This window comes from Habropoda laboriosa, unplaced genomic scaffold (assembly GCF_001263275.1).
Source record: "Habropoda laboriosa isolate 0110345459 unplaced genomic scaffold, ASM126327v1 scaffold45, whole genome shotgun sequence".
In the NCBI taxonomy this organism is placed as follows: domain Eukaryota; kingdom Metazoa; phylum Arthropoda; class Insecta; order Hymenoptera; family Apidae; genus Habropoda; species Habropoda laboriosa.
In genome coordinates, this window is record NW_017100168.1 from 554730 (window position 1) to 580302 (window position 25573).

A 25573-nucleotide genomic window follows, 5' to 3' on the forward strand; every position below is an offset into this window, starting at 1 on the left:
CAACGGTCGGACGGAAGGCAGAAAGAATGACAGACAGGTAGACAGACGGATGGGTAGAGAGAAAGATCAACGATAGAGGGGAAGTAGAGAGAAAGAGAGAGGGAGAGAGAAAGTAAGATAGAAGCAATAAGGGAAAAGAGGATAGAAAGAGAAGAAAAAAAGCAAACGAATAAGCGACAGAGAGAGACTGTCGGGCAATAGAAGCATTACATACCGTCCACAAGGCATGACGTGTGGAATAAACAGAGGAGCGCCAGAGCGAGAAAGCTCGCTATGCCGCCGTCGCACGCGCCTCTCATCTTCTTTCAGCTTTTTCGTCCACCTCGTCGTCGTGGTTGTCGTCGTCGTCCCACGGCCTCACTGTTCCTCTCGCGAAAAAAATGATTTTTCGCGAAAGCGGCCGTAGCTCAATGGCGACGACAGCAAACGGCGGCACGAGGATCGCGGTCGACGTAGCCACGGCGGTGTCTCGATGCCCGGTATATCATCTTCTTGTCGACGTGGGGCTAAGGCGAAGTTCCCCGTCGACGGAACACTTGTCACCGTTGATCGCCGCTCGCTCTCATACGAGCGCACACGCGTGTACAAACGGAACGCACAGTGGTTCTTCGTTACTCGTTTCTCCCGTTGTTTTTCCTTCGCTCGTCCTCCTCGCGTCCCGCTCTCATCTCGTAAACTCGTGGTATTCGCGCTAACGAGGTCCCTTTCCCTCTCTCTTTCTCGTTCGTTTACTCGTTCGCTCTATAGCTCTCTCTCTCTCTCTCCCTCTCTCTTCACGCGGCGACGATCGAACGCGTACTAAACACTTCGCACCGCGAAACACCAACGGAAACGAAAGGTTATTCTTTTTTTTTCGCGTACGGTCGCGTTACACGAAGAGCCTCGTCGTTGCCCCTCGTCGTCTACGCCGTGCAAGGCGAGCCGCCATTTTCCTACTGTGCTGATAGGCCCGGCCTATTATCCCTGTTGGCCAACAGAAAGAGAGGTTTCGCGCGACAAGGACAAACGCAACACGGCGAAACGAAACGATTCACTGACACTTCGCCGAATGGTTCGATCTCGCGCGGATCACGTGGCACCATCTCTTTGACATCATCGTCCGGCTCTCGTTAACCGTAACCTCCACAGTACTGTCACGCGGACGACTCGCGAATTTTCACGGCGAACGCAGAGCGACTCGTGCTGTTGCTACTGCTGCCGCTACTGCCATCACCTCCGCTGCTGCTGCCTCTGCTTCTGCAGCCAGTAGTTCCCTCAACGGCGCCATCGCTCTTCTGCGACAGGGCCGTAATCCGATGTACCGCCACCATGGTTAATCGCGAGATTTTTATTAATCACTGTCACACCGTTTCTAATGTTTGTCACCTATTCGATTTAAATATTAATCGTCAACTTGAAAAAAATTGAAATGCTTAATATGCAATATTATTTCTAATGCAACTTTCTAATATATTTATATTATTTACTGTTTTAAATTTATGTTAGATCTTATTAAAATCAAAAGCAATAAAATATATAGTACAGTTACTAGCTGTGTAAAGAAATTGTAGGATTGAAATTTTTTTCTCCATTTTTGAACATTAAAGGGAACAGAGCACTGAAATACTTGTCTAAAAATAGTGAGTAAAGTATTTCACTCAAGGAATGTCAAAGGAATGTACATGTATTAATACAGATAGAGAATAAAAAGATTGAATTACAAAATTATCTATCAACGTTTATTTATAATTCTTTTATATGTAACCAAAAAAGTAAAAGTATCATGCTGTATGGAATAAATGAATACTAATTTGTGACTTATACCAATTTCATATAATTACATACAATGAAAACAGTTCTTATAAAATTATTGTGAACGGTATAATATTTCGTTAACGCTTTAAGATCTTTTTTGTATAAATGGTATATTATCTATGACATTTAAAATAGTATACCAATTCACATTATTGCTTACATTTTTTTCCATTCATTTCTAATGTTACTACTAAAAAATATGTGTAATGGTTGAAGAAGTAAAATATTCCCTGCAATGAAGCAAAGAATAACTTTTGTAAAGTTTTAATTACACTTTTAACAGCAGTAGAATCATTAGAAATGAACTATTTAAACGTGTAAAAATACTATCTAATGAGGACTTAATACTTGTAGTCGTGTCAAAAACTATAGAAAAAATCATTCTAAATGCAAAATAGGACTATGGACATACAGAACACAACTATATTAATGCTTCAGATAATCAAAAATGCTAAAAGCAAGTACATTTTTTGTAGGAATGTACTATTATCAAGAACTCACATACTTGCAACATTTCTTTCATATACACAATATTGCACAAAAATAAAGTGATGTTAAAAATTTCGGTTTACTTATTAAAAGAATATCTTATCCCATCGCACAAATGCCCTTGATCAAGAAGTATACAATCACATTTAGAACTTACTTTAACAGAAAGTAAGAATAATACTACAAAGCGTGTCGTCGTAATTATAAAAACTGCAGATGCGTTTGCTACATATCAAATTATGTAAAAAATTTATATAAATATTCGATCTAACTGACACTTTTCGTTATTGCAAAAATTTACGATAATCGGCGTGTGTTAGGTACACACATATCCTCAAAAAGGCGTATTTATTGGAACACTTATAGTCATAGTTTAACGTTCAGTAAAAAATTCTTGAACTTTCAAAATCTTGTAAACCTACATTTTTACAAATTTAAACAAACTGAAAATTAATTTACTATTTTATATTTCTTAAACAAAGAAATTCTTTATACAATAATATACATTTTTACAAATTTAAACAAACTGAAAATTAATTTACTATTTTATATTTCTTAAACAAAGAAATTCTTCGTACAATAATAAGCAATATCTTTCCATGTCGATATTATACTACGAAAAATAATAATCCTCAGAATTCCGTCATTCTTCATTTACAAGATTTTAAAAGCATTCCTGTGATAATGAAACCGTTTACGAAATTAAACGATCTCAATTTTCCATAACAACTTGTGCAAGTTTCTTTATATTTGTGTCTGACTTCCCCATGCTCTAGAGAGTATGGTCCTTGTGATTCTTTTACCAATAGTCTGAACAATAAAACCAATCTTTTGCAACCTATCATGATCTAAAATTTTCCTTCCATCAAAAATATACGCTGGCTTCATCATGTTAAGGTAAATTCGTTTGTAATCCAGTTCCTAAAAAGAAATAAAAAGAAAAAACAATAATTAACCATGAAACTACTTTAAATACCATTTCCAGAATTTACAATTATCACTTACTACAAATTCATCCCACTCGGTGCATAAAACAATAGCGTGGGTTCCTTTCGTGGCACTGTAAGCGTCTTTATAAATACTGATTCTTCTTTTCACGTGTTCAGGATCGTTCGTTACGCTCGGATGCGTTAAATCCTCAATAATTTGACTCTCCTCCACCTCGGCGAATAAAAGAAAAAGAAAATACTGAAGTGTACAAGTGAAGCGTGTACGATGACATTTTCATTGAAGAAAGTCACCTTGGGATCGTATATGTGAAGCATGGCACCCTCGTCGAGCAGGGTCTTAGCAACATGAATGGCCGGTGACTCACGCGTGTCGCCGGTATTTTTCTTGAAGGCGAAGCCCAGCATAGAGATCCTTTTGTCCGTAACGGTATTGAACAAGGACTCGATTACTTTCGCGGAGAACCTAGATTTTTGATATTCGTTCATGTCTATGACTTGCTGCCAATAGGCGGCGACCTCAGGTAGATTCAGGCATTCGCAAATGTACACCAGATTTAGAATGTCCTTTTGAAAGCACGATCCACCAAAGCCGACCGACGCGTGAAGGAACTTCGATCCTATTCGTGAGTCAAGGCCAACAGCCCGAGCTACCTCGGACACATCCGCGCCGGTCGCCTCGCACACCGCTGACAGGGAATTTATGCTCGATATACGTTGCGCCAAAAAGGCATTGGCTGCCTGAAACAAATCATAATCGATTCGAATAATTACATATTACGACAGTTCGTTTCGATTGACTAACGAGAAGCAAATATTGATTCGAAGATAAACTTATAACACCGCGTAGCTATTGCGAAACGTTATTTAAAATGCAGAACGTGATACTATCAACGTCACTCTACATTTATTCGACAAACATCGTTTCTTTCCCTTTTTGAATATTCAAAAAAAAAAAAAAAAGAAGGTACAATATTAAAGTGAAATGAATCTCGTTTAATTCATTAACGTTGCGCAAACAACTAAGTGGAGAATATCTCGTTTTTCCTAACGTATGAGTCACTTTTTCTTTCTACCAGCTTCGACAATTCCGAGCTCCATGTGTTCGTGGTTAAAATATTTTTCCGTGGAATCCAGTGCTCGTAGACCTTGCATAATTCCTCGATGGCGGCCTGTCCTTCCGGTGAATCCTCGCCACCGATTAAAACGCGATCTGCGTTCACGAGATCCTCGATAGCGGTTCCCTCCGCCAGGAATTCTGGATTCGATAGGATCTGAAAGTGATAAAGCCTTTCCTGTAACGCCGAGATACCAATACAATCGCGTTGATGACATCAAAGGACGCGCAGCAAATAGTAAAAAGGCCGGTTTAGCCGAGAAAAGAAAAAAAAGGTCATGAACGATCTGTTGTGAATGGGTCGTGGCCGAATAGAGAAACGTCTAGCGACAAGCATAAACTCAACAGGTATTAAGTCAGGTAATTTTGGTCCTCGGCCATGTGCTAACAATGGACGAAGGTATCGGTAATGTTCTTTGCACGGCGTACTATTAGAACGATCGTTTCGAAATATTCTGAAAACGTTTAACTAAAAATCTTGTAGAATGGAATATCTATGCATGGACGTATTATATGTACGTGTTCGAAATTATCACTGTACAAATATCGATAAATGTTTACACTTGAATGGTATACCGTTGGAAGTAATTAGAAGTTAGTCAATTTGCTTAATTTCAGTCGAAATGTTTGCTTTTAATTCAAGGTTTCATTAGTGGGTCGTTTTTGAATACTTTTCTTATTTTCATTGCCTTAGATAGTCCGAGTAAATATCTCTACTTTGTGAATTATTCAGAAATGTAATTTATTAATTGCCGTAGATAGTGAATAATTGAAGTAACTCGACGAGAATCGATAAAACTGTGGTTAACGTTCCACGAGCAGAAGAAAAAAAAAATATTAATCAACATACAGTAAAAGATATATCCGGTGCGCCTAAAAATAGCCCCAAAGAGTACAGTATAATACTACTCCCATTGCAGGCAAGAAGCAACCGTGCTAAATTTCCTTTGCTTCTGTTTCACTTCAATATTTCGACCATTAAAGTATCTACTCAATCTTTATTTCTGGTATAATGCCCAACGTGCTCTAGAAACGGGCCACGTGACGTTCTATAAGCTATTACTTTAGAGACCGTTAAATCTTCCCTGTATACTGTACCATGAAAAAGAAATAATTTCCGAGAAACGAATTTATACGTCGATCGAACCAATTGACATTTCAAAACATGAAATTAAGCGAAATCAAACAAAACCGCCTCTTCCTTCTTTCGATAAAGTCAACAATAATCGCAATCGTTAACTTCCACCAAACAATCTGTAGGAAATGTGACGATTAATATTATCAATCGTTTCATACTTTTCAGAGCTGACTAACTTGTGATGCAGTTGAGAAAAATATGGATAATAAAACAAATATATATTTCTGTAATAACATAATTAAGTTGTTTAACCTGCTAACGAGCACATCTTTCGATCTAAATGCACCAATTAATATTAAAAACGTGCCTATATTTCGATACGACTTTTGATATAAAGACAATAATAAAATTGAAAACGTGGAGATACACCAATATATAAACAACCAATTTACTTGAAGAAAGAAAGACATTTAAAAAACCGTTGAACTATTTCGTTAAATACATCGAAACGACCAATCGAAATTTCTATCGAAACAATCGATATGTTTCTAAATTTCCATGTTACCTGATACGAGACGCCCGGCTTGTGATTGGCGCGCAGAATGTTCATAATGCTTTCCGCCGCTCTGACCGGTACAGTGCTCTTCTCCACAACAATTTTGTCGCCGGTCGCAATTTCCGCGATCATCCGGGCTGCACTCTCGACATACTTCAGATCAGCTGCTCGTCCCTTTCCATTCCCGAACGTTTTCGTCGGCGTGTTCACCGAGATGAAAATCAAATCAGCTTCCTGGATAGCAGTTTCCATGTCCGTAGAGAAGAACAGGTTGTTGCCACGACATTTTCGCACCACCTCGTCAAGACCGGGCTCGTAGATCGGCAGCTTCTCTGAATTCCACTGGGCGATCCTGTCTTTGCTTTTGTCCACAACGGTCACTTGAATTTCCGGGCACTTGAGCGCGATCACGCTACATGTTGGACCGCCCACATATCCGGCGCCAATGCCGCAGATCTTTCTAATCGTCATGTCGATCGGTACTCTACCTACGATCATATCGTTATTCTTGGTTGTCTCCTCTGAGAAAGAGCATCTTTTCCTAACTAAAAAAAAAAAACAACTAACTCTCTAATTTAAATTTGTCATTGTTCAAGTGATCTCGCTAAAATAAACGCATACGATCGTCGATAGTTAGATAGCGATATGACAGTATCTCCCTTTGTATACAATCGTTATCATTATGTTTTTGTGTCAGAAAGATGCTGCTATTATTATTTTCTAATAGCATTATAGGACGCCGGTGAACAAATTTTATAATACTACAAAGACTCATAGAAATGGCTTCGATGTTTTATTCCGTGTATAGATTATACATTTTCTGAAAAACTATCCTTATCTGGTGTCAGGGACTGGAACTGCAGCAGGCATTATAGTAATATATCATTGTCGAGTTTTTTGCACCGACGTGTAATGCGTACTAAGGTCTTCTAAATTAAGGAGATAGTGTTAATTTGCGTACAAATATTCCGAACTGATGAAGGAAAACGTTTTTAACGTTGCTCTTTTAATTTGTTCAAAATTAGAAGTGCAATTCAACATCCCATGTCGGTATAAATATCAAAGTACTTTTGACTGACACTTTATTAAACTGTACTATTTACTTGTTATTCACTCATTTTAAAAGTAATATCACTACAAATTTTTATTTATTTTAACGAAATTCATCCATAAAATAAAGTTATGTTGAACGTGCAGTTGCATCATTTTTTCACATATTATATCCCGATAGTCAATGCAAATTTGCATTTCTACTGTTTCGAGTGAAGTATTCTTTTCAATGAAAAAGTCCAGTATCGCTGTGATACGATGTATATGTAATCGGTTACACGTCAGGGAAGATGAATTTATTAAGTTTTTGTCAGTAACCGTTAACGGAATGCTGTATGACGGCTTCAGTGTACGATGCAAGTAACGATTACTCTATAGTCTATTGCTAGCTTTAAAAGGACAGAATAAACAAACTCTATCCACTAATGACGTTTAACATTAAATACAAAACGATCATGCTCGATCTAGTCAGTTTACCTGTAGCTAATGGTCCTAAAAGTACACCCTAATAGAAAATGTAAGGCTTCTTGTAATCGACAGAAGGACGGAAGAAAATGTCACGATAAGTCGGGATCACTAACCACCCAAGTCACGTACTATCACGAGCACACTAATAAACGAAAGTTTTTCGAATACCAAACATCAACGTTCATGAGAGAAACGTATCATAGACGTATCATCGACACGTTACGAACACTGACACAGCTCACATGCTACGCGTCCCTCATCGGAAAATAGTCTAAACTGGAGGCGCATAGGTTGTACGCGCGATCCCTGCTGCTGCCAGCTGCCACATTTCGTCGCTCTTTAGCTTGCACATGCGCATTACAAACGATTTAACTTTCTGCTGCGTCTTTCAAATTCACAAAACTATTTTGATAAGAAAAATAAAACTATGAGAGATAATAAGTTATTCGTTCAATTTTATCATTGATTACGATTTTTTAATCTAAATTAGTTCCAAATTTTCAGCGTTTTATTCAAATACGGTTGTGTTGAATTAATTCATTTTAAACTGTTGCGTGTTATATTTATTCACAAAATTATCTTAATATATTCAGAAATGAAACAATTATCTACATTTTGCTTTCTACTTGTGCTTCGTTAAAATATATTTACAATTACAAAAGAGACAGTAGTAAATCTATATAATAAGAGCATTTTTAACTTGCTTATGTACATGTTTGTAGAATAATTAATTTCAATTGTAAAACTTTGCATTGATATATCTTCATATTTAAATAACTACTTGAAATGATTATACAAAAATATTCCGATAGATGACTCTAAAGAATAAAAATTATCGTCATGTTTCTTCTCTAGAAGTAGTTACCTTAAAATGTTATTTATCAAGCAGCGCCGCTGTTGCTGTTGATGGCGCTGCTGCATGATTCTTCCTTTACGTTCTCGACGGCGGTGCTTCGCGTCGTATTAAGCGAAGTACAAACTTTTATATCCAGTGTGATATAAAGGATCCGTTAGATTTTCCGTTGAAACAATGGTCCAGAAAAAGGTAAACATGCTAAATTGTCGAATAAGAGTAATATTTCCATTAAAGTCAATTTATTACTAGAATCGTGATGGTTAGAATTCGGCAAGTTTTGGATACATCGTGATGTTATAAATATGTTTCTTTTGTATATATTTAATCATCGTATTTGAACACTTATTCGGTTTATAAGTTATTGCAAACAATATTACTTATTGGAAAGAAGGAATAGAAATGTTTTGTGTCTGTTAAATTTGTAAAGTTTTATTCGACGAGGTTAACCACAATGCTTTCAGCTTACGTATTGTTTTCATACAAAGATAACAAATGTATAATAACATAATCTAAATAAGAGGTATTAATATGTACATTTTTATATAAATTTAGCCGAAGAAGAAGGTAGGAAAGAAGGTGGCGGCTGCGCCACTGGCAGTCAAGAAGGTTGAACCCAAGAAGCAAACCAATCCCCTGTTTGAAAAACGTACTCGCAACTTTGGTATTGGTAAGTATAAAGAATATTCCAAATATACATTTCAATTATCAGATAAAATTAATTTATTTTAACAATAATAGAAAATCTTGGTATTTAGGACAGGATATTCAACCTGCTCGTGATCTTAGTCGCTTTGTAAAATGGCCCAAGTACATTCGTATTCAACGCCAAAGGGCTGTGTTGCAGAAGAGATTGAAGGTACCACCACCAATCAATCAGTTCACACAAACATTGGACAAACAAACCGGTATATTTATTTTATTTTAGTTGTCTGAAAACAACTAAAGAAATTAATGTAATTCACAGAGATCCATTAATCTTTTATATTACAGCAACACAATTATTCAAAATGTTGGAAAAATACAGACCTGAATCAGCTACCACAAAAAAGATGAGGCTAAAAACCAGAGCTGAACAAAAAATTGCAAAGAAAGAAGATACCCCAACAAAGAGACCTAATGTAATACGTAGTGGAACAAATACTGTAACTACACTTGTTGAAGAAAAGAAAGCTCAGCTTGTGGTGATTGCTCATGATGTAGATCCAATAGAGGTAAATATTTGTTTTTTTTTTTCAAAATACTTAAGCACAATACTTAATTAATTACCACAATGATGTTAGAATTTCTTCACCTGAGAATATTTTGATGTAATCAATTTTATTCAGAGGATGTCACATGACTCTGAGTGAAATAAACATTAATCCACACTGATATTACTTTATTATTTCAGTTTATTTATACATTTTTTTTTTTTTTTTGTATTATAGATTGTTCTGTTTCTACCAGCTCTGTGCCGTAAAATGGGTGTACCTTATTGTATTGTAAAAGGTAAAGCACGCTTGGGACTTCTTGTCAGGCGTAAAACTTGCAGTACACTAGCTTTGACTCAGGTAAGTTCTTTCCATTGAAGTTAGTATGTGAGTATATAAAATGTAATAAAGAATATATATTATGATGAACATCAAAAGAGCCAATCCAATGATAATTTTAATGATATTATTAAATATGTAACTGATAATTTCATTTCTATCATATCTATTTCTGTCAATGTTAGTTCACTTTCTATAATACATTATTTTTATTTTAGGTCGATTCTGGTGACAGAGCTAATTTCTCAAAGATTGTTGAAGCTATCAAGACGAACTTTAATGATAGATACGACGAAATCCGACGTCATTGGGGCGGTGGTCTCTTGGGCAGTAAATCAGCTGCTAGGATAGCTAAATTAGAAAAAGCTAAAGCAAAGGAACTTGCACAAAAGCAAGGTTAACATCGTCCTGTTAACTGATTATTGTTTACTACACACAACAATAAAATATAAAACCGAAGCTTCTGGGTTGTTCTAAATAGTACACGTCCTTTGATCACGTTTGTCTTCGTGTTACAAAATTAACAGTAATAACAAGTCTTATTATATAAAACAGTGCTTACTTTATTGCACTAAAGTAAAAGAAGTATGTAATTTTAATATTTAATTTTTATATAGTTACAATTATATTTATCTTGAGTATGTACATTACAATGAAAATTTTGCTATGAAAAATGTTCATATTCTTTTCTTAATTAATTTCTCCAATCTTTTTATTCGTCCAGCTTCATGTTCTGGACTATCTTGGATAACGTGACTCCTCGCATCACGTAAAGTATCTGTATTTTCAGGCTGCTTAAATTGTTCTAGTAGTAAAACTTGTTCTGTTTTCTTCAAGCCCTATAAATTATTATAATTTCAATATAAGTAATGCAGTAATTTAAATCTTTCATAGAAATTAGATTACCTTCATATCTAAAATTTTTTGAAATTCTGGCGCTTGTAAATCCGGTAGACGTATTCTACATTGTTTTACAAAGTCTTTTGGAGATTCTATTGGCGACATCACAATTTTGAGAATCATTTCAGCACTTGCCATTCCTTTTACTACTACCTGTTTATAATGAATAAAAATATGTATTAGCATAGGAATTAATCTACAAATGCATATATCTAGGTAAATTACTTTAGTGTAGGTTGCTGGTGCTTTTCTTTGAACTTGATATCCTGTTGATGGGAGGTCTAAAAGAGCAGTTTTCAACATGTGTACATCTAACAATAATTGTTCAGCACCCACAGTATTTAAAGGTTTACATTTGTACAATTGTTGTACTAATTTTATTATAAAAGAACTACAAATAAAAAAAAACCATTAGTTACCTTGATAGTATTAAACAAAACATATTCGTTCTTTTACTCATTACCTTGCAAATTTTACACACAGCTGTGTAAAATATTTTCTACATGATGACAATCTATCTCTGATAGTAGGTATTGTTTGACGAAGATGTACCACAATAGTATTAACATAGTTACTTTGATCACCAACAACCTCAATGGCACTCCACTGAACCTAGAATAAGTTACATATCAGTAAAGGTAAAAAATCATTTCAAATATTTAAAAAACTACGTATAATAAACATCAAATTGAATAAATACCTTTGTCATTGCAGTCAATGCAGATTCACATGCAGATTCTAAATCTTGAACAAGCAGTTGTATACAGTTTGATATAACACTAAAAAACAAGTATTAGGAATATTGATATTATCAATGAATATAAATTGTACTCTACGAAAATATGAAGTACATACTTGTGAAAAATATCTTGTTCCTGAGACAAATTAATTTTATCAGCATAACATTTATCTGTTTTTTCTCGGAGTTTTTCTTCCAGTTGTTGTGTCGTTTCTAAGCAATATTCAGCTGTTGTTAATATACTGAAATATAATATCTCGTAATTTATTTTCTTTTAAACAATACATTATTAAGAATTTTATCATTTAGCAAACCTTTACCAGCAAATGCGTGATTGTTCTTCTTTGCTAAATCTAGTACTTTCGCCTTCCTTCAAAAAGCTTTGAAAATTTTGTATAAATCCTGATGTTGAAAGATCTCGAAAATCACGTGTTATACTACTCATACTTGTGGCAATGCCTACGCTACCTCCAATTCTATAATAAATTCTAATTATTAAAAATTTAATTCTAATGACTCATAACAAGTAATATATTGACTTACTTAGGTAAATTATTTTGTAATATTTTAAGAGCATATTCCCGCAGATACTTTTGAAAAGTTTCGGCTAAACTCAACATAATAGAGCCTGTACTAAGCTGAGTACATTGCAGCATGCATTTCTTATAAAATACGAACAGATCAGCGCAAGACGACAGAACACTACTAGGACCCTCGATGCCTTCAAAATCTTTAGCACCAGGCGGTTGTGATTTAGAGTCTGATACAAATTTATCCATGAGGTCTGCTAAATTGCGATCTAAACTTTCTATATAAACACTTAAGTATGGTTCAAAACATCTTCCTATTAGATTTGAAAATGGTGATGGTTTTGGTTTTTCTTTTTGTACCTAATGCAAAACACAACACTTTAGTATGGAATTTAACGTATTTTTATGAAACATCTTTAAAAATATAATACCTGCTGATTTTCTTCAAATGGGTTGCCTGGAACTTTATTCTCAGTCGTGTCTGTATTAGAAGCATTTTTTTTATTTGTTGTTTCTACATTATCCAAAGTAATACCACTAAATCGTTTTGCCAATAATGATTCAAAATTACTAGTCCTTTGAATTGCATAAAGTAATAATTTTACGTCTATTTCAGAACGTCTTTTATACATTAATTTTGTAAGATCTTCCCGCGTAACGTGACAAAATTGTGCAGCAATTCGTTCCGAGATCTCCCAATCTTGTGGAAAGATTGTACCAAATTTCGATTCAAAATCAAGCAAGTGTTTCTTTATCCACGCGTAACGTCGATCTATTTTATCCAACCATGCAAAATCTTGATTTTCATCAAACAAATGTGCATATTCTTGTAACTGAATACCCACAAACCAGGTGAGTAGATCTTTCCTTGTAATAAAAAAAACAATCATTACAGTTATGCTAATATGACTTGAATGCTTTCAATAAATACACTTACTTAACTTTGGGATCCAACACAGATAGTACTAAACATCCTTCTGTCAGTTGATTAAAATATTTTGGATTTTGTCCAGAAAATGCTAGTTTAAAATCTGCTGTAATTTGTTGAGCCAATTCAACATGTACCTGATGTACCTTTAAGTCAATATGTTAATAAAAAATAATATAGACTACTGCTACTGTTACAAAAACTTAAACATTACATACTTCATCAGATAACTGTTTTACTTGAGGTATATCTATGTAGCTATTAAAATGTTGCATCACTTCCATCACAGCTTGCAATGGTAAAATAATTTCACCATATTGTTTCTTCTGAGTTAATACCCTAAAAAAATTATTAAAGGAATACTACAAAATTACATTTTTTTTAAATTAATTACATGTATTTTTACTAATAAAAATTGTAATACATTACTTTAAGGTATCTACTCCTTCAACAAGCATATGCAAGTGATTTAAAGCTGTTATAGATGCTGTTAGATTTCTTTTAGCAATATCATATCTTTTGATATCCCTTGTTATTTCTTGAACCACATCTTCTGATCGTTCTGCCTTATCTTTAATGTCTTTTATATGCACAAATAACTGTTTTATTACTTTCTGTGCATCTTCTAATGCTGCTCTCCCATCTTGACCAACATTTGTTTGTCCACGTACCACTGAACGAATTTCTCTGTCTATGGTACGTATCTTTAATTCCATATTATTTACTACATCATCTATACTTGACAAAGACTGTTCTGTTGGGAATAGTGAATTTATATAATCCACCACATTGAAATTTAGTTGGTCCAATGGATCTGTACTAGGTAAAACCTAACAATTAAAAGATTTCTTATAAATAATTTATTTAATATTTGAAAATCATTAGAACAAATATTGATAAATTTTGATATCGAATAAAGCATACAGATCTTTCATATTGAATAGTATATGATGTGGCAAACACTGTCTCCATATTTTACACTATCAGTAGATGTATAAAATATAATATTGGATAAAAAATCAAAAAAATACTAAAGCTTATGAGAAAGCATCAACTACTTGTTGAGAATAAGTGACAGTTGTATGCATATTTGACAGTTTAATCGTGAACCTAACCTGTTCAATGACATTTTGTACATTCGGTGGAAATGTGTACACAGTTGAATTTAAATCTTCTAAATCATCTTCCTCGTGACCTTCCATTTCTGATTTTGTTTCAACTTCAACTGTATAACTCATACGTATTTCATTCTAAATGTTCTTGCGGGAGTATATAAGAAGCAAGCACATAAAATGTTGACATGAATATGCAACATGAATACTTCATACCTACAATGTGTGAAAAGAATGATATTTACATCACACTTGTCGCTCATTTAGAAACATTTTTTTCCAATTTATCTCATTTGAAAACAAGCAACAATGTATTATCTGATCAAGTATGCACATACGTAAATAAATACTAAATTTTATTGCAACCGAATGTCATTGCAAATACAGCTTACATTTTACATATAATTTGTAGCTATATATTAGTAAAATATGTAGAAAATACTCTTAGTTTTAATACAAAACAGTAGTAATGAAATAATAAAGTTTGAATAGAACTAAACAATTGAAATAAAAAATATTACTACTTTCGTCAACATGGTTGTTTATTATAGTATTTTTATTAATCTGTTAATATTTAGAAGTGTATCCCAAACAGAATACTAATTACTTGAATAAAATATGAAAATACTAACATTACAGTTTCCCTCACAATTTTTTTTTAAACAAATATCTTATTTTATAAACATGAAGCAGTGTATAAAAAAAATTTATCAATAAAAATGTACAATTTATCCAGTTATATTACGCAAAGGGTTAAAGTCATTTTAATGAATTCATTTTAAATCTTCTTAACAGCTTGTGGGTTAATTAAAATTCACCTCTCCCCGTCTTATCATAAAGATATCAACGTGTTATTCATTTCGGTTACCATCTCACATCGCTTATTTCATGCTAGACCCATTAGCAAATCCAACTCCGAAGATCGCTCGATAAGGGAAAAGACAGCGAGTCTCCGTTCTATGTTTTATATTCTATGGGAGTTGGTCGAACGATCGAAAAGCTTGCTCAGTTGTAGCGCCGACTCGGCTCGAAGTTGTGTAGTTTAAAGGCACACCACTGTACAAAATAGAAGCACGTTTTTTTCGTATTAAGTAACGTAGAGACAGTAACATTTTTGCATAGGAACGACGCGAGAGAATACATACGACAATGCCGCGTCAATCAACACACTGGGGAAAATTCGTATTCGTATATATTTTACAATTATTTTCATGTAAGTTGCACGCAATCGTAAACACCCACCCGGCCAGTTCATTCTGTTCCCGAACAGTGGAAATAACGAATTGTTTTTCCATCGAAATTTTAAATGTCATAGTAACACGAACGCAAAGGAGATTCGATTATCTAAAGCGTGTTCGATCTCGACAAGTTTGTTCAATAGTTTTCATTGTAAAAGTATCTTGTACGAAATTTTTTACGATTCGGAATTTGAATGACAGCTATCTTATATGGACTAGAGTGTTTCGTTGAATATACAAGGATAAACGAATGTTTCAGTGAAATACATAACGATATACGGTGTCATTTGTAGAAATTATATTTCAAAGATATTTCTACCTTTACACTGTCAAAATAAGAGAGAGGCTAATCAGAAGCCAGTTTAGCAATCGTGTTAAATAAATTCTGCTGAAGAAGCTTGTTGTTAATTGACGGAACGCCTCTAATTAGACGTATTCGAACTAATTACTAAGTGAACGAACGTGTTTACATTTTTCGCGGTTTTTTTAAACTACTCGTCGTTTGCGTATACATGTCACACATCTTTTTCCTTCAATTTTCCAAATAACCATATCGTCGGAAAATATTCCGCTTATAATATCAAAATTTCACTACACTAATACCTACGTCGAAATCGCCCGACATTTGTATATTCTTCCAATCATAAAGACACTCGATACATTCGAAGAATATGCAACGTCACAAATCGCTCAGCATATGTTCGATCCTGTCCAATCGTTTCACGCCTACGTGCAATTCCTACAGAACGTACACGATTAACATCGACGAAAAAATTTTCATTCCAATTTACAATTTACATTTCATCACATCCAAAGATGTATTACAAGGAGCCATTCATGTTCGAACCCTATTTTCCAAGCTTTCTCGATTTCAACGGCAATTCAAAAGCAACCCAGCTCGAAATAGAATTTTCGAAATGCACAACGAGAGAACACCAGCCGCAAAACACGCTCTCCCGTCCCAGCCATTTACCCGCTTTTTCTTCCTCCTTTATCGTTTTCACGCATACAAAGGCGTTTCGAAAGGCTCTCGAGCGGCGAACGTCATTCGGAAACGTTCCGACGCGAGTGAAAAAACCGATTTAAAATCTGAGGCGTGTGCGGCGCGACGCCCTGGCTGTGCTTCGGCACACAGGGAATAGCCAGGAAACGAATTTCTCGACGATTATTCCGTTGTCGCGGGGTATGCGGTGCTTTTCGGAACGTCTTGAAAAGCCCCTGGAATATCCTGCGTGCGTGTTAGTAACACGCGCTTTCAGTGATCGATACAGTAACACCTCCCAGCAACAGGGTACTGCCACAAGTAGTTATAGTCGACCGAGAGCTCTCCATTCTTCTGTGCGGTTTCATTAGCCCCGTCGTATTTTTGACGGCTTCTCGTTTCTTTTTCACTCCACCCCACCCCTATATTTCCTCTTCTCGCGTAGGATTGTTGTTTATGTGAAAAATCACGAACAGAATCGAGGGTAACCGAATTAGAGATGGGGAAAAGAATAAAGTAGGTATAGCTGACAGGAATATGTATACATGGTTACGTTAACTCCTTCGACGACCTAGATTTCGCGGAGGAACGCTCGAATTAATAGACACTTCCCTTCCGTCACGCTAAATTGTATCGATCATCCGGTTATTAATTGTTGCTCGATGATGATGCTGCTGGTGGTAATTGTTGCCCGGGATATTACGCGAATCGACAGCTCGAACGTTGACGCGATAACATGTAAATTTGATCGTACAGGGTGTTCCGTGTCGCGTGGACAGATATATTTATGGGCTGGTCTGAGGGGTGAATTTCTGGACGCGAAATGTCTGATGAGCGTATCCTTGAAACTTGATAGTTAAGCAGATATCGATAAAACACGGTAATTTTGTTGAAAGATTTTCTGCTTTCCAAGTTATTCTCTTTTCTTCTGTTAAATTTTGTTCAAAGTTACTAGATTAATTTCGTTAGCGAAAAATTTTGTAGTTTATCGCAATATTATTTTTATTACAATTTTTGTGTTATCTTTATTTTAGGTTATATTTTATATTATACTGTAATAATTTTTTTAAATATCTTCTATCATATTTTATACATTTTGTTACATATACACGAACGTTAGTTACATCGAGCTGTTTCCAATTTTGCCTCGGCTCTTTTAACTGATTTACGACACATAGAAATAATTCAAAATCACAAGGGACAGGATCTGGATAGTATAGACGACGCTCGAGTAATTTCAGGTCTGAATTTTCTAGGAATTACACACTACGTGATACGTGCTGGATCAGTTAGAACGTTACCAGGAATCTATTCCTGAACGTGATCCCAATTTTTTCAATTATTAGATTATTCACGGTAGATAATGGTTAAATGACTCATGCCAGACAATTTTCAATCTGTTAAATTTCCTATGAATATTTTTGCACCACTTGAAATTAATATCTCAACCGTTTCACGTTTCTCGAAGGAAACTTACGTTGCTCTTTTTACCCGGAAGTACTTTATTAATAGCACTTCGATTATTATATTAATTTTTTCCATTTTAATCCGTTGTATTTGAGTTTCGTTTTTCAAAACACTTCAATTTCAATTTGCACGATTTAACGCGAGAATATTATTTCCCATATTATCGTTTCACTCTGCGATATTTTTCTTACCTTTTTTTTTGAAAAAACTCAACATTCACAGAAAATTGAGAAATCGAAGGAAATAACAGCGATAATAACGATTTCTCTACAGGGAGAGGAATTAGCCATTACACACTTCTATCGACTCCGCAGATCATCCATTTCAATCCTCTTTTTACATATGCATCGTTTGTTACAATCGTCGAGTATTATTCCAATTTTTCGATTAACCTCACTTTTTGTCATTCCTGGATATGATACGAGTTTTCACGAAGCGTCCATTAATTATTACACCAGTAAACGCGCAAATCGATAGACAAAATTCGTTTTTGCCGAATGCAAACCGAGTGTACGATGTTTCAAAGTTCCATGTCATCAAACCGATCAGAGTTTCCACAGTCCCGTTGTTCCGGGCATAAATTAATTAACGATTTTGTCGTTGACGAAGTTACGAAGTGAACGTGGCCAAGTGTTTTGTTGTTGAATCCGTAACGAGGCAAGTTCCTCTTGCGTAGCATTTCGCGATTTCCGGTGCCGTTACGCCTGTGTGCGTTACTTTCGATCGTGTTCAACGAGTCACCTGAGATTCGTTAAATTGATCATTATCCAACCACGCGCGTCGCCATTACCATCCGAAAAAGAAATACGTCCTTCTCTCCTTTGAACACGATGCACCGCGATGTTATCTCCGCTTTGCGTTTCGCATTTTCTTTTAAATACCCGTCAGTTGAGATTTCACATTTTCCCTGCCTCTCCTTTCTTTCTCTTTTTTTTTTTTTTTCTCTCGGCGATATGTCACATTTTCGTGGTTTACATTCTGCACGGAAATGCCAGAGAATCGAGAGGAAGGGCAACATTTTCGCGTAATGAAAATTACACGAACGGCGGAAAGATGCGTTAATTACTTCACGAAAGAATATGGCGATGATGTTAACCCCTCGGTGAACGCAGTCTATAAATTAAATGATGTATGCGCAACGATGGAAATGACAAACGAGCGGGTTTTTCTACCCCGAGGAAGGATCGTGGGAAAGCGGGATTACACGAATTATGTTAATTATCCTCGTAAAACGGAACGGAACAATATTTACCTGTTTTAAAATACTCCATAAATTCGACAGTGTATATCTCAACGAAACACAGTTCGTATTGGGTCGTCTCGTAAGTTCGTGCCGAGAGCGAAAAATATTTTAATGAAACTCCAACGAAATTCTACAGCGACGACATAATGGCCTTACCAAAAAAAAAAAAATAAATAGGAAAATTTGTAGAATTACAAGGCGCTTACATTTTCTTTTTTTATCAAATTCAAAAATTTCTCGGAAATATTCATCCAAATTATAAAATTCGACACGAACTTATGGGAAGACCTAATTGGTATAAAAATTGATAAAAAGAATGTTTCAGCCAAAAATATTCCGAATATAGCTGCCCATTTCCCCATTTCTCTCTTCTCTTCTTCTTGCAGGGCCGCGTTTATACTTTTCCACTGTAATTTATACTGTAATATTCCGTTTAATCAAATTCACAAATTTGGCGTTTTTCAGCTGTCTCTTATTTTCACTTTGAAAATGTAATATTCAAAGCTAAATGTTTCACGTTGCAACTCGAACTAGGCTATTTTTTCTATACCGTCCTTTGCGAGGAGTGAGATTTTAAAATATGGCCCCAGCCTGCGTCTAACGCGTGTTACGGTAAATGTTCCCTTGAGAATGTTTTCTCTGTTAAATAAAACATCCTCGTTTTGGTGATTTTAGCGACAGACGCAACAACTTCCAACGTGGATGTACGACTGATAGCGCCGTACTACGTAACATACGGCAGCACAGCCACTCTGCATTGCAATCATAGTATACCAGAGTATTTGTTGCATAAAGTCGAGTTCAAGAAGGATGACAAGAAGATATTACAATACCTACGTGATAGGAAACCGCCGTTCCTCAAATGGAAGGTAGACGGCGCAAACATGGAGGTGAGTTTCATGCAATTAACGCACGCCGTCCCGCCCTGCCTTTCAATTATGCAGTCTTTAAGCAATTACGCAGTCATACCTGTCGCATCTCCTACCCCTGAGCAAACGATGATCTTCAAACTCCCGTTTTTTCCCGCCCTCTCTCTCTTCACGTGTTCCTTCGCGGAATATTGTTGCTCGACAAATTGTACTGAAATTTTCAGAACCCTTTCTACGTGTAACGTGAGCTTTATTATTGTGAATTCTTAACAAATTTTTGTTTTTAGTGAAAATATTTATTGATTTTGCGAGTTTGATTCTTAGTAACGTTATTGGATCTGTTGAAAATCATCGTTTACCCATTTAGACGTTTTTCTTGATAGAAATATTTATTTATTCTGTATATTTAACTTTTAGTAGTATTATCAGATTCATTGAAGTTCATAGTTTACCCATTTAGATTTCTTTCTTATTAAAAAGATTTATATTTATTCATTTTGTAGGTGTAATTCTCACCAACATTATTCAATTTATCGAAATTCATCCATTTAGATATTTTCTTAACAAAAATATTTATTAATTTGGTAAGTTTAACGCTTAGTAACAGTATTCGATTTACTGAAGTTCATAGTTTACCCATTTAGATATTTTTCTTAATAAAAATATTAATATTTATTAATTTGGTAAGTTTAATCCTTGGTAATATTGTTAAATGTATTGCAATTAGTAGTTCGTCAATTCTATTTCCCTTTTGTATGTGCTATTTTAATTTTTGATTTTAAACATTGCTGAATCTACCAGTGCATACATTTTTCCATTTTTCTTTTGCTTTACACGCAGCATTTTATTAACACCGTTGAATTTTTCAGTTTTTTCTCTTTCACGAAATATATTGGGATTTAGAAATTAATATCGTTTACTTGCTTTTTTTTTCCTTTTCTTTTTATATCGGGAATTTCAACGCTACAAAATTTAGCATTTTATTTCACTTTGTTCAAATGAATTTTAAGGTCTTCCGAAATGCACGGTTTTAATCTTTCCCGTTTATCGATTTCGCATCTGTACTATTTTATTTCACGTTATTTTCGCTGTAAATCGAAAATAGAGGATATACAGGAAACTCTGTTACTTGATTATTCAACTCAGGATGTCCAAGCTGCTGGAAGGTTTAATTTAGTTTCAGTTAAAAAAACAAAAATTTATTTACATTTACTTTACAGTCGTTAAATACAATATTATTTTCTGACAAAAAAAAAAAAGAATAGCTTTCACGAGTTATTTAAGAAAGAATAAAGTTCGCAATTCTTTTGAAATTTTTTCGACTCTTCCTTTGGTCTTTCTAGGGTTAACGACGCGAATCTTTTTCTATACCTTTTTCATGTCATATCTCGTATCATTAAATATTCTTCCATTCTCTCCTTTGTCACCTTCTTTCTCCACCTTCCACACATTAAATGCCCTAGATAACTTGTTCCAAATAAGCGTAACTGTGCGTAGATTGATAACTCTACGAGAAGCGGTTTTTAATGACACCAGCTCACGAATATTGTACATGAAAAAGTAATTCATTGGTCTAATGCATTTAACGATTCCATGATACCTTGATAGATGATCGCGTGTTCGGGTTACATGCCGGTTTCCCGTGTATCCGTGTTTCGTATTGTTCGGAAAGTTTTCACGTTGTATTGAAACGTGCACCGCCGGAAATTCGTTTCTTTTCATATATTCTCCTACTTATATAAATCTACCTCCATTAATATCCTTTTTCCTCCCCTTTTCTCAATTATTATTTTTATTTGCCTCAGAACAGCGAACATCTGGGTATTTTGTTCGAAATCGATTTCGCGAACACTTGAAATGCTGTACAATCGGGGTAATTAAATTATGATTAATTTTTGATAATAATTTGTGTGGTAAATAGTCAACCTGAAATACTGTTTTTCTTTGCATTATTACGGAGAATCTAAAGTGTTACATTTTTTAATTCTTTTTTAGTCACATACACACACTTGTGCTGGGCTATTGATTAAATTGAAATTAAAATTTTTAGAACAATTTCTGAAGTAAATAGTTAACCTGAAATACTGTCGTTCTTTTCATTGTTATAGAAAATCTAAAATGTTACATTTTGTAATTCTTTTCTTAATTCTACTCTAAAAAAGTTATATTGCTACTGTTATTGTTATTATCGCTATTAACAAAGTATCTAGAGTATTTGTACTTTCCTGTTTTAATACCGCTCTTTTATTCACACGCTTGTGTCGTGTACCAAAGTCATATTGATATTATTATAGCTATCATTACTGCTATAGAATATCTACAGCATTAAACTTTTTATTTTTATCATTCTCTTTTCTATTTACATACCTGTGCCGTGTAACGAAGCCGTATTGATATTGTTACGGTCACGCGAATTTTTCCCCTCGTTGAAAAAAAAAACAAAAAAAGGAAGGATATTTTCATCCAACGCAGCTAACCGTTTAATAGACAGAAAATATACGAGAGATCACTATCTCGTGGTTAATAGAGTTCAACGAACATGAAGTCTGGCGATGCACTCTGCCGGAGCCTACGTATATATACCTGCTACTCGTATGGGCCAAAAATAAATCATTCAAACCGTCTGCTCCTTTTTAATACTTTAATCCATTGAGAAGGTCCGTGCTTAGGTCTAAATTAATATTTTACAAGCGTATCACGTTCGAAAGGGAGCTCTCTCCCATCGGGATCGAATGGTTTCGTTAAAATTACAGTTTAGCCCATTTCGGGTGGTTCAATCCGTTTGAGTAATGCTGGTTGATTAATCGTTTAATTTGCAGTCGCTTTGATTTTGATAGGTCATCGCGTCGGCAAAAGCGCAGTCGATTTGCACGACTATAACTTTCGCTATTAAACCGTGAAAGCTTCTCTCGCATAGAGAGAGAAAAAAGAAGGAAATAAAAAAAAAATTGCGCGTGTCCGGGTTTTTTTTATTTTCTTTTTCAAATCTAAATATCGCGACATTGAAAATTGTAACGAATCTTCTTTTTTTTCATCTTTCGTTGCTTCGAAGCTTGTTTATATTTTTCGAGAGACTTCGAGAGAGATTTTTCGGTTATCATGGTTATTATTATCGTTATTTTTAACGTCGATTTTAGCCCAGAAGATAATTAGGTCGAAGAGTCGCGTATTGAAAAAATAAATGCAGATTTTCCGCTGCAAAGAATCTTCAACTCTGAGAAACCCGCTGCAAAGAATCTTCAACTCTGAGAAACTTTTTATTAAAAAAAGAAAAAAAAGAAACGTTTAGTAAAAAGGACCCATTCGCGGAATATGGAGGGAGCACTTGGCCCTTTGCCCCTGTAAGCATGCAAACACGCCGGCGATCGTGTAATTTCGCATTCCCAGGGTTTGAATATCCGTAATACGCCGGCTCTTAAGCCGTGTCGTATGAATACAAGTCGGCGAACGGGAAAAAAACTATTCATCTCGGCCGCTAATGTCGCCGATAAAGTTAATGAAAGCTTGAAAAACGTAAATCTAAAGAAAAACGAGAAAGAAACTGAAAACGAGAGAAACTTCTTGTTCGTATGTTTAACTCGTTTTGCGCTATCCAATTACGTTGCGTAAGGAAAAAGCTGTTCCAGGTGTTTTGTAACAATTCGCCCGAACCTACGCCCCCGGCGATTAATACGTAAATTATGACGATTTTTATGTTAATCCGATCGTTAGCCCGCTTCTATTACCGTCCGTCCACCGCGCTTTTTCCACTTTATCGCCCGTGTCCGCCCGACCAGAGCGGACTTATTCCACTTGCACGGCCGAACGAGGCTTTGCAGCCGTGTGTCTGATCAGATACGGCGTTATTCCACTTGCCCCGGCCCAACTTATAATTAATTCAACACCGTCGCGTCCGTCCCCACCTCCACCGCTTATTCTTTCGCTAGAGAAAAACTTCTCGCCTTTTTTCATCCGAGACTTCTTCCCTTGACATACTACTGTTTAAAACGGCGTCGTATTATTTTTCCGTGGATTAATCGGCCAAAGGGGAAAAGAAGAAAAGTGGAGCGACGCGAATTCTTCACGAGCCGATGCACACCGAGTGAAAAGAACAGGGCTTTAAGACGAAGTTGCTTCGAAAATACTTGGATAACGATTAGGGTGGCTTTTGTTCCTTGATTTCGCTGCGGCTTCGTTTCTTTGCGAATAAATGGACGAGCAAGCGGATAAATAAATTGAATACATAGTGGATACGTCGAAAGAACTAATTGCGAGTGATTTGTCCAGGTTGATTATTCGTATTTGTAGTATCGTAAAATGTTCGCCTCTGCCTGCGAAATTTTAAGGGACGCAGGAAGAAGGGAATGAAAGAGAAAGTTAGAGACACGAATCAGGCCCTTGACAAAGCACGAGACCGTGTTTAAAGGGAAAAACCGGAAAGTAGCGAAAGTGTGCGGTGAAAGAGAGAGAAACAGCTGAAGGGAGAGACTTCCTATCGAGTAAGGGCGTGTCTGGTGCACCCTTACGCGAAGAATTTTCAAACTCAATTTTCTCGAAAACGAATCCATAAATACAAAATCGTTATTCTATATTTTCGTTCTATTTTCTCGTCGTCTGAAAAAGGAAACCCTCAGGCGACAAATATTCTACACATTTTCGTTATATCAGAGGGAATTTAACGAAACGTTAATACACTGCCGTAGAATCGAATGCATGCAAATGTGTAACGCTTTCGTTTCGTACTTGACGTTTCAAGATATGCATATAAGCTGCTCGTGTCGAAAGAAAGATAAATGAGTTACCCTTGCACCATCTTCCCCGCCTCCGCCTCTTTCTAGTTACTTTACACACTAACGTATGCATAACGCGGAACCAACGTCCCGATAAAATTAATAGAGAAACTATCGTTGCAGCCGTGTGTTATTATCGAAATTATGCGAGACCGGGCTTATTTATTATGAGCGCGTGATAACCTACGCGTTCCTGTCGAGCAAACGATCAAAGGATATTTATCGTTTAATCCAACAATACGTTGATTAATGCACCGCCGTAATGAACACTCCCGCGGAATGAACAGTCATACTTGATAATTTGTATTTAATTGTACCGTATAATTTTGCAGGCGTTACATTTAAATGAAACACCCCCTGTTGATTACTTTTGACGTTATTACAGCTGATAATGTACGGGGAATGTGATATGGGATATATACAGGCTGTTTCGTTTAATCTGTGTACCAAGGGTAGATATCATTTGCAAGTATACGAAGCGTGATGTACACCTCTGTTTCGTGTGCACTTGGGACATTTACCGAATGTGAAGTTTATGAAATAATTAAGATCCTTAAACAAATGAATCATCTTTCACACAGAACGATGAGCTCGTATATATTCACTGATACACGAACTTTGACGAAGAAGTGTAAGTTAAATTATAGAATATTTTCTGCACGAGTGTAACGAGCGTCCTAATACTTACGAACAGCAGTGTAAACGTACTTTTGAAACTCTTTGATGGTTAAGGAGACATTTTTAACGAAAGTTTCCTAGCTCGGTCGACTTCAAGGTATCCAAATGAATTTTCATCTCTGTACAAATCTTTGCACAAAGAACTCTCATTTCTAATAGAAAAATATTTATAAAAAAAAAGATAAATAAAACGCTTACTTGGGAAAATAAAAATTAGCAATTACTTGAATCACC

At 35.4% G+C, this 25573-nt stretch overlaps 5 protein-coding genes across 5 annotated transcripts in view; 2 read left to right on the forward strand and 3 right to left on the reverse strand.

Moving 5' to 3' along the window:
* LOC108578664 (TGF-beta receptor type-1) overlaps positions 1-714 on the reverse strand; it is a 67897-nt gene extending 67183 nt beyond the window's left edge. The window contains exon 1 of the mRNA XM_017942039.1: positions 215-714. Coding sequence (XP_017797528.1) covers positions 215-299 — 85 coding nt within the window. The 5' untranslated portion in view covers positions 300-714. The remainder of the gene's footprint in view (positions 1-214) is intronic.
* A 2313-nt stretch (positions 715-3027) lies between these two features.
* On the reverse strand, positions 3028-7629 carry LOC108578628 (UDP-glucose 6-dehydrogenase). Its single transcript, XM_017941991.1, has 6 exons — positions 7509-7629; positions 5991-6469; positions 4307-4504; positions 3525-3971; positions 3289-3444; positions 3028-3204 (listed from the first exon to the last, which is right to left on the reverse strand). The coding sequence occupies exons 2-6, from the start codon at positions 6450-6452 to the stop codon at positions 3028-3030; spliced, it is 1440 nt and encodes a 479-aa protein (XP_017797480.1). The 5' UTR covers positions 6453-6469; positions 7509-7629.
* Positions 7630-8425: 796 nt separating this feature from the next.
* LOC108578629 (60S ribosomal protein L7a) lies at positions 8426-10338 on the forward strand. Its single transcript, XM_017941992.1, has 6 exons — positions 8426-8544; positions 8908-9022; positions 9111-9260; positions 9346-9566; positions 9783-9905; positions 10103-10338. The coding sequence occupies exons 1-6, from the start codon at positions 8530-8532 to the stop codon at positions 10283-10285; spliced, it is 807 nt and encodes a 268-aa protein (XP_017797481.1). The 5' UTR covers positions 8426-8529; the 3' UTR covers positions 10286-10338.
* Positions 10339-10561: 223 nt separating this feature from the next.
* LOC108578640 (vacuolar protein sorting-associated protein 53 homolog) lies at positions 10562-14299 on the reverse strand. Its single transcript, XM_017942006.1, has 13 exons — positions 14097-14299; positions 13411-13811; positions 13200-13320; positions 12991-13127; positions 12485-12920; positions 12067-12413; positions 11844-11999; positions 11640-11765; positions 11485-11563; positions 11248-11396; positions 11010-11175; positions 10791-10937; positions 10562-10723 (listed from the first exon to the last, which is right to left on the reverse strand). The coding sequence occupies exons 1-13, from the start codon at positions 14217-14219 to the stop codon at positions 10562-10564; spliced, it is 2550 nt and encodes an 849-aa protein (XP_017797495.1). The 5' UTR covers positions 14220-14299.
* Positions 14300-15122: 823 nt separating this feature from the next.
* Positions 15123-25573, forward strand: part of LOC108578649 (basal cell adhesion molecule-like) — a 20412-nt gene continuing 9961 nt past the window's right edge. Inside the window, exons 1-2 of the mRNA XM_017942016.1 lie at positions 15123-15306; positions 19705-19913. Of these exons, the coding sequence (XP_017797505.1) occupies positions 15243-15306; positions 19705-19913 (273 nt within the window). The 5' untranslated portion in view covers positions 15123-15242. The remainder of the gene's footprint in view (positions 15307-19704; positions 19914-25573) is intronic.

Bases quoted from the DNA above. Each gene is read 5' to 3' on its own strand.
- LOC108578640 (XM_017942006.1), bottom strand. From the start codon at position 14,219: ATGAGTTATACAGTTGAAGTTGAAACAAAATCAGAAATGGAAGGTCAC. The intron at 13,128-13,199 runs GTATGTAATGTT...ATTGACTTAAAG, and splicing joins TAAAACAGTTATCTGATGAA to GTACATCAGGTACATGTTGA. The intron at 11,564-11,639 runs GTATGTACTTCA...CTTGTTTTTTAG, and splicing joins GAACAAGATATTTTTCACAA to TGTTATATCAAACTGTATAC.
- LOC108578628 (XM_017941991.1), bottom strand. From the start codon at position 6,452: ATGACGATTAGAAAGATCTGCGGCATTGGCGCCGGATATGTGGGCGGT. The intron at 3,972-4,306 runs GTAGAAAGAAAA...GATTTGTTTCAG, and splicing joins GCTCGGAATTGTCGAAGCTG to GCAGCCAATGCCTTTTTGGC. The intron at 3,205-3,288 runs GTAAGTGATAAT...ATTTCTTTTTAG, and splicing joins CCGAGTGGGATGAATTTGTA to GAACTGGATTACAAACGAAT.
- LOC108578629 (XM_017941992.1), top strand. The intron at 9,023-9,110 runs GTAAGTATAAAG...CTTGGTATTTAG, and splicing joins TACTCGCAACTTTGGTATTG to GACAGGATATTCAACCTGCT. The intron at 9,261-9,345 runs GTATATTTATTT...TTTATATTACAG, and splicing joins AACATTGGACAAACAAACCG to CAACACAATTATTCAAAATG.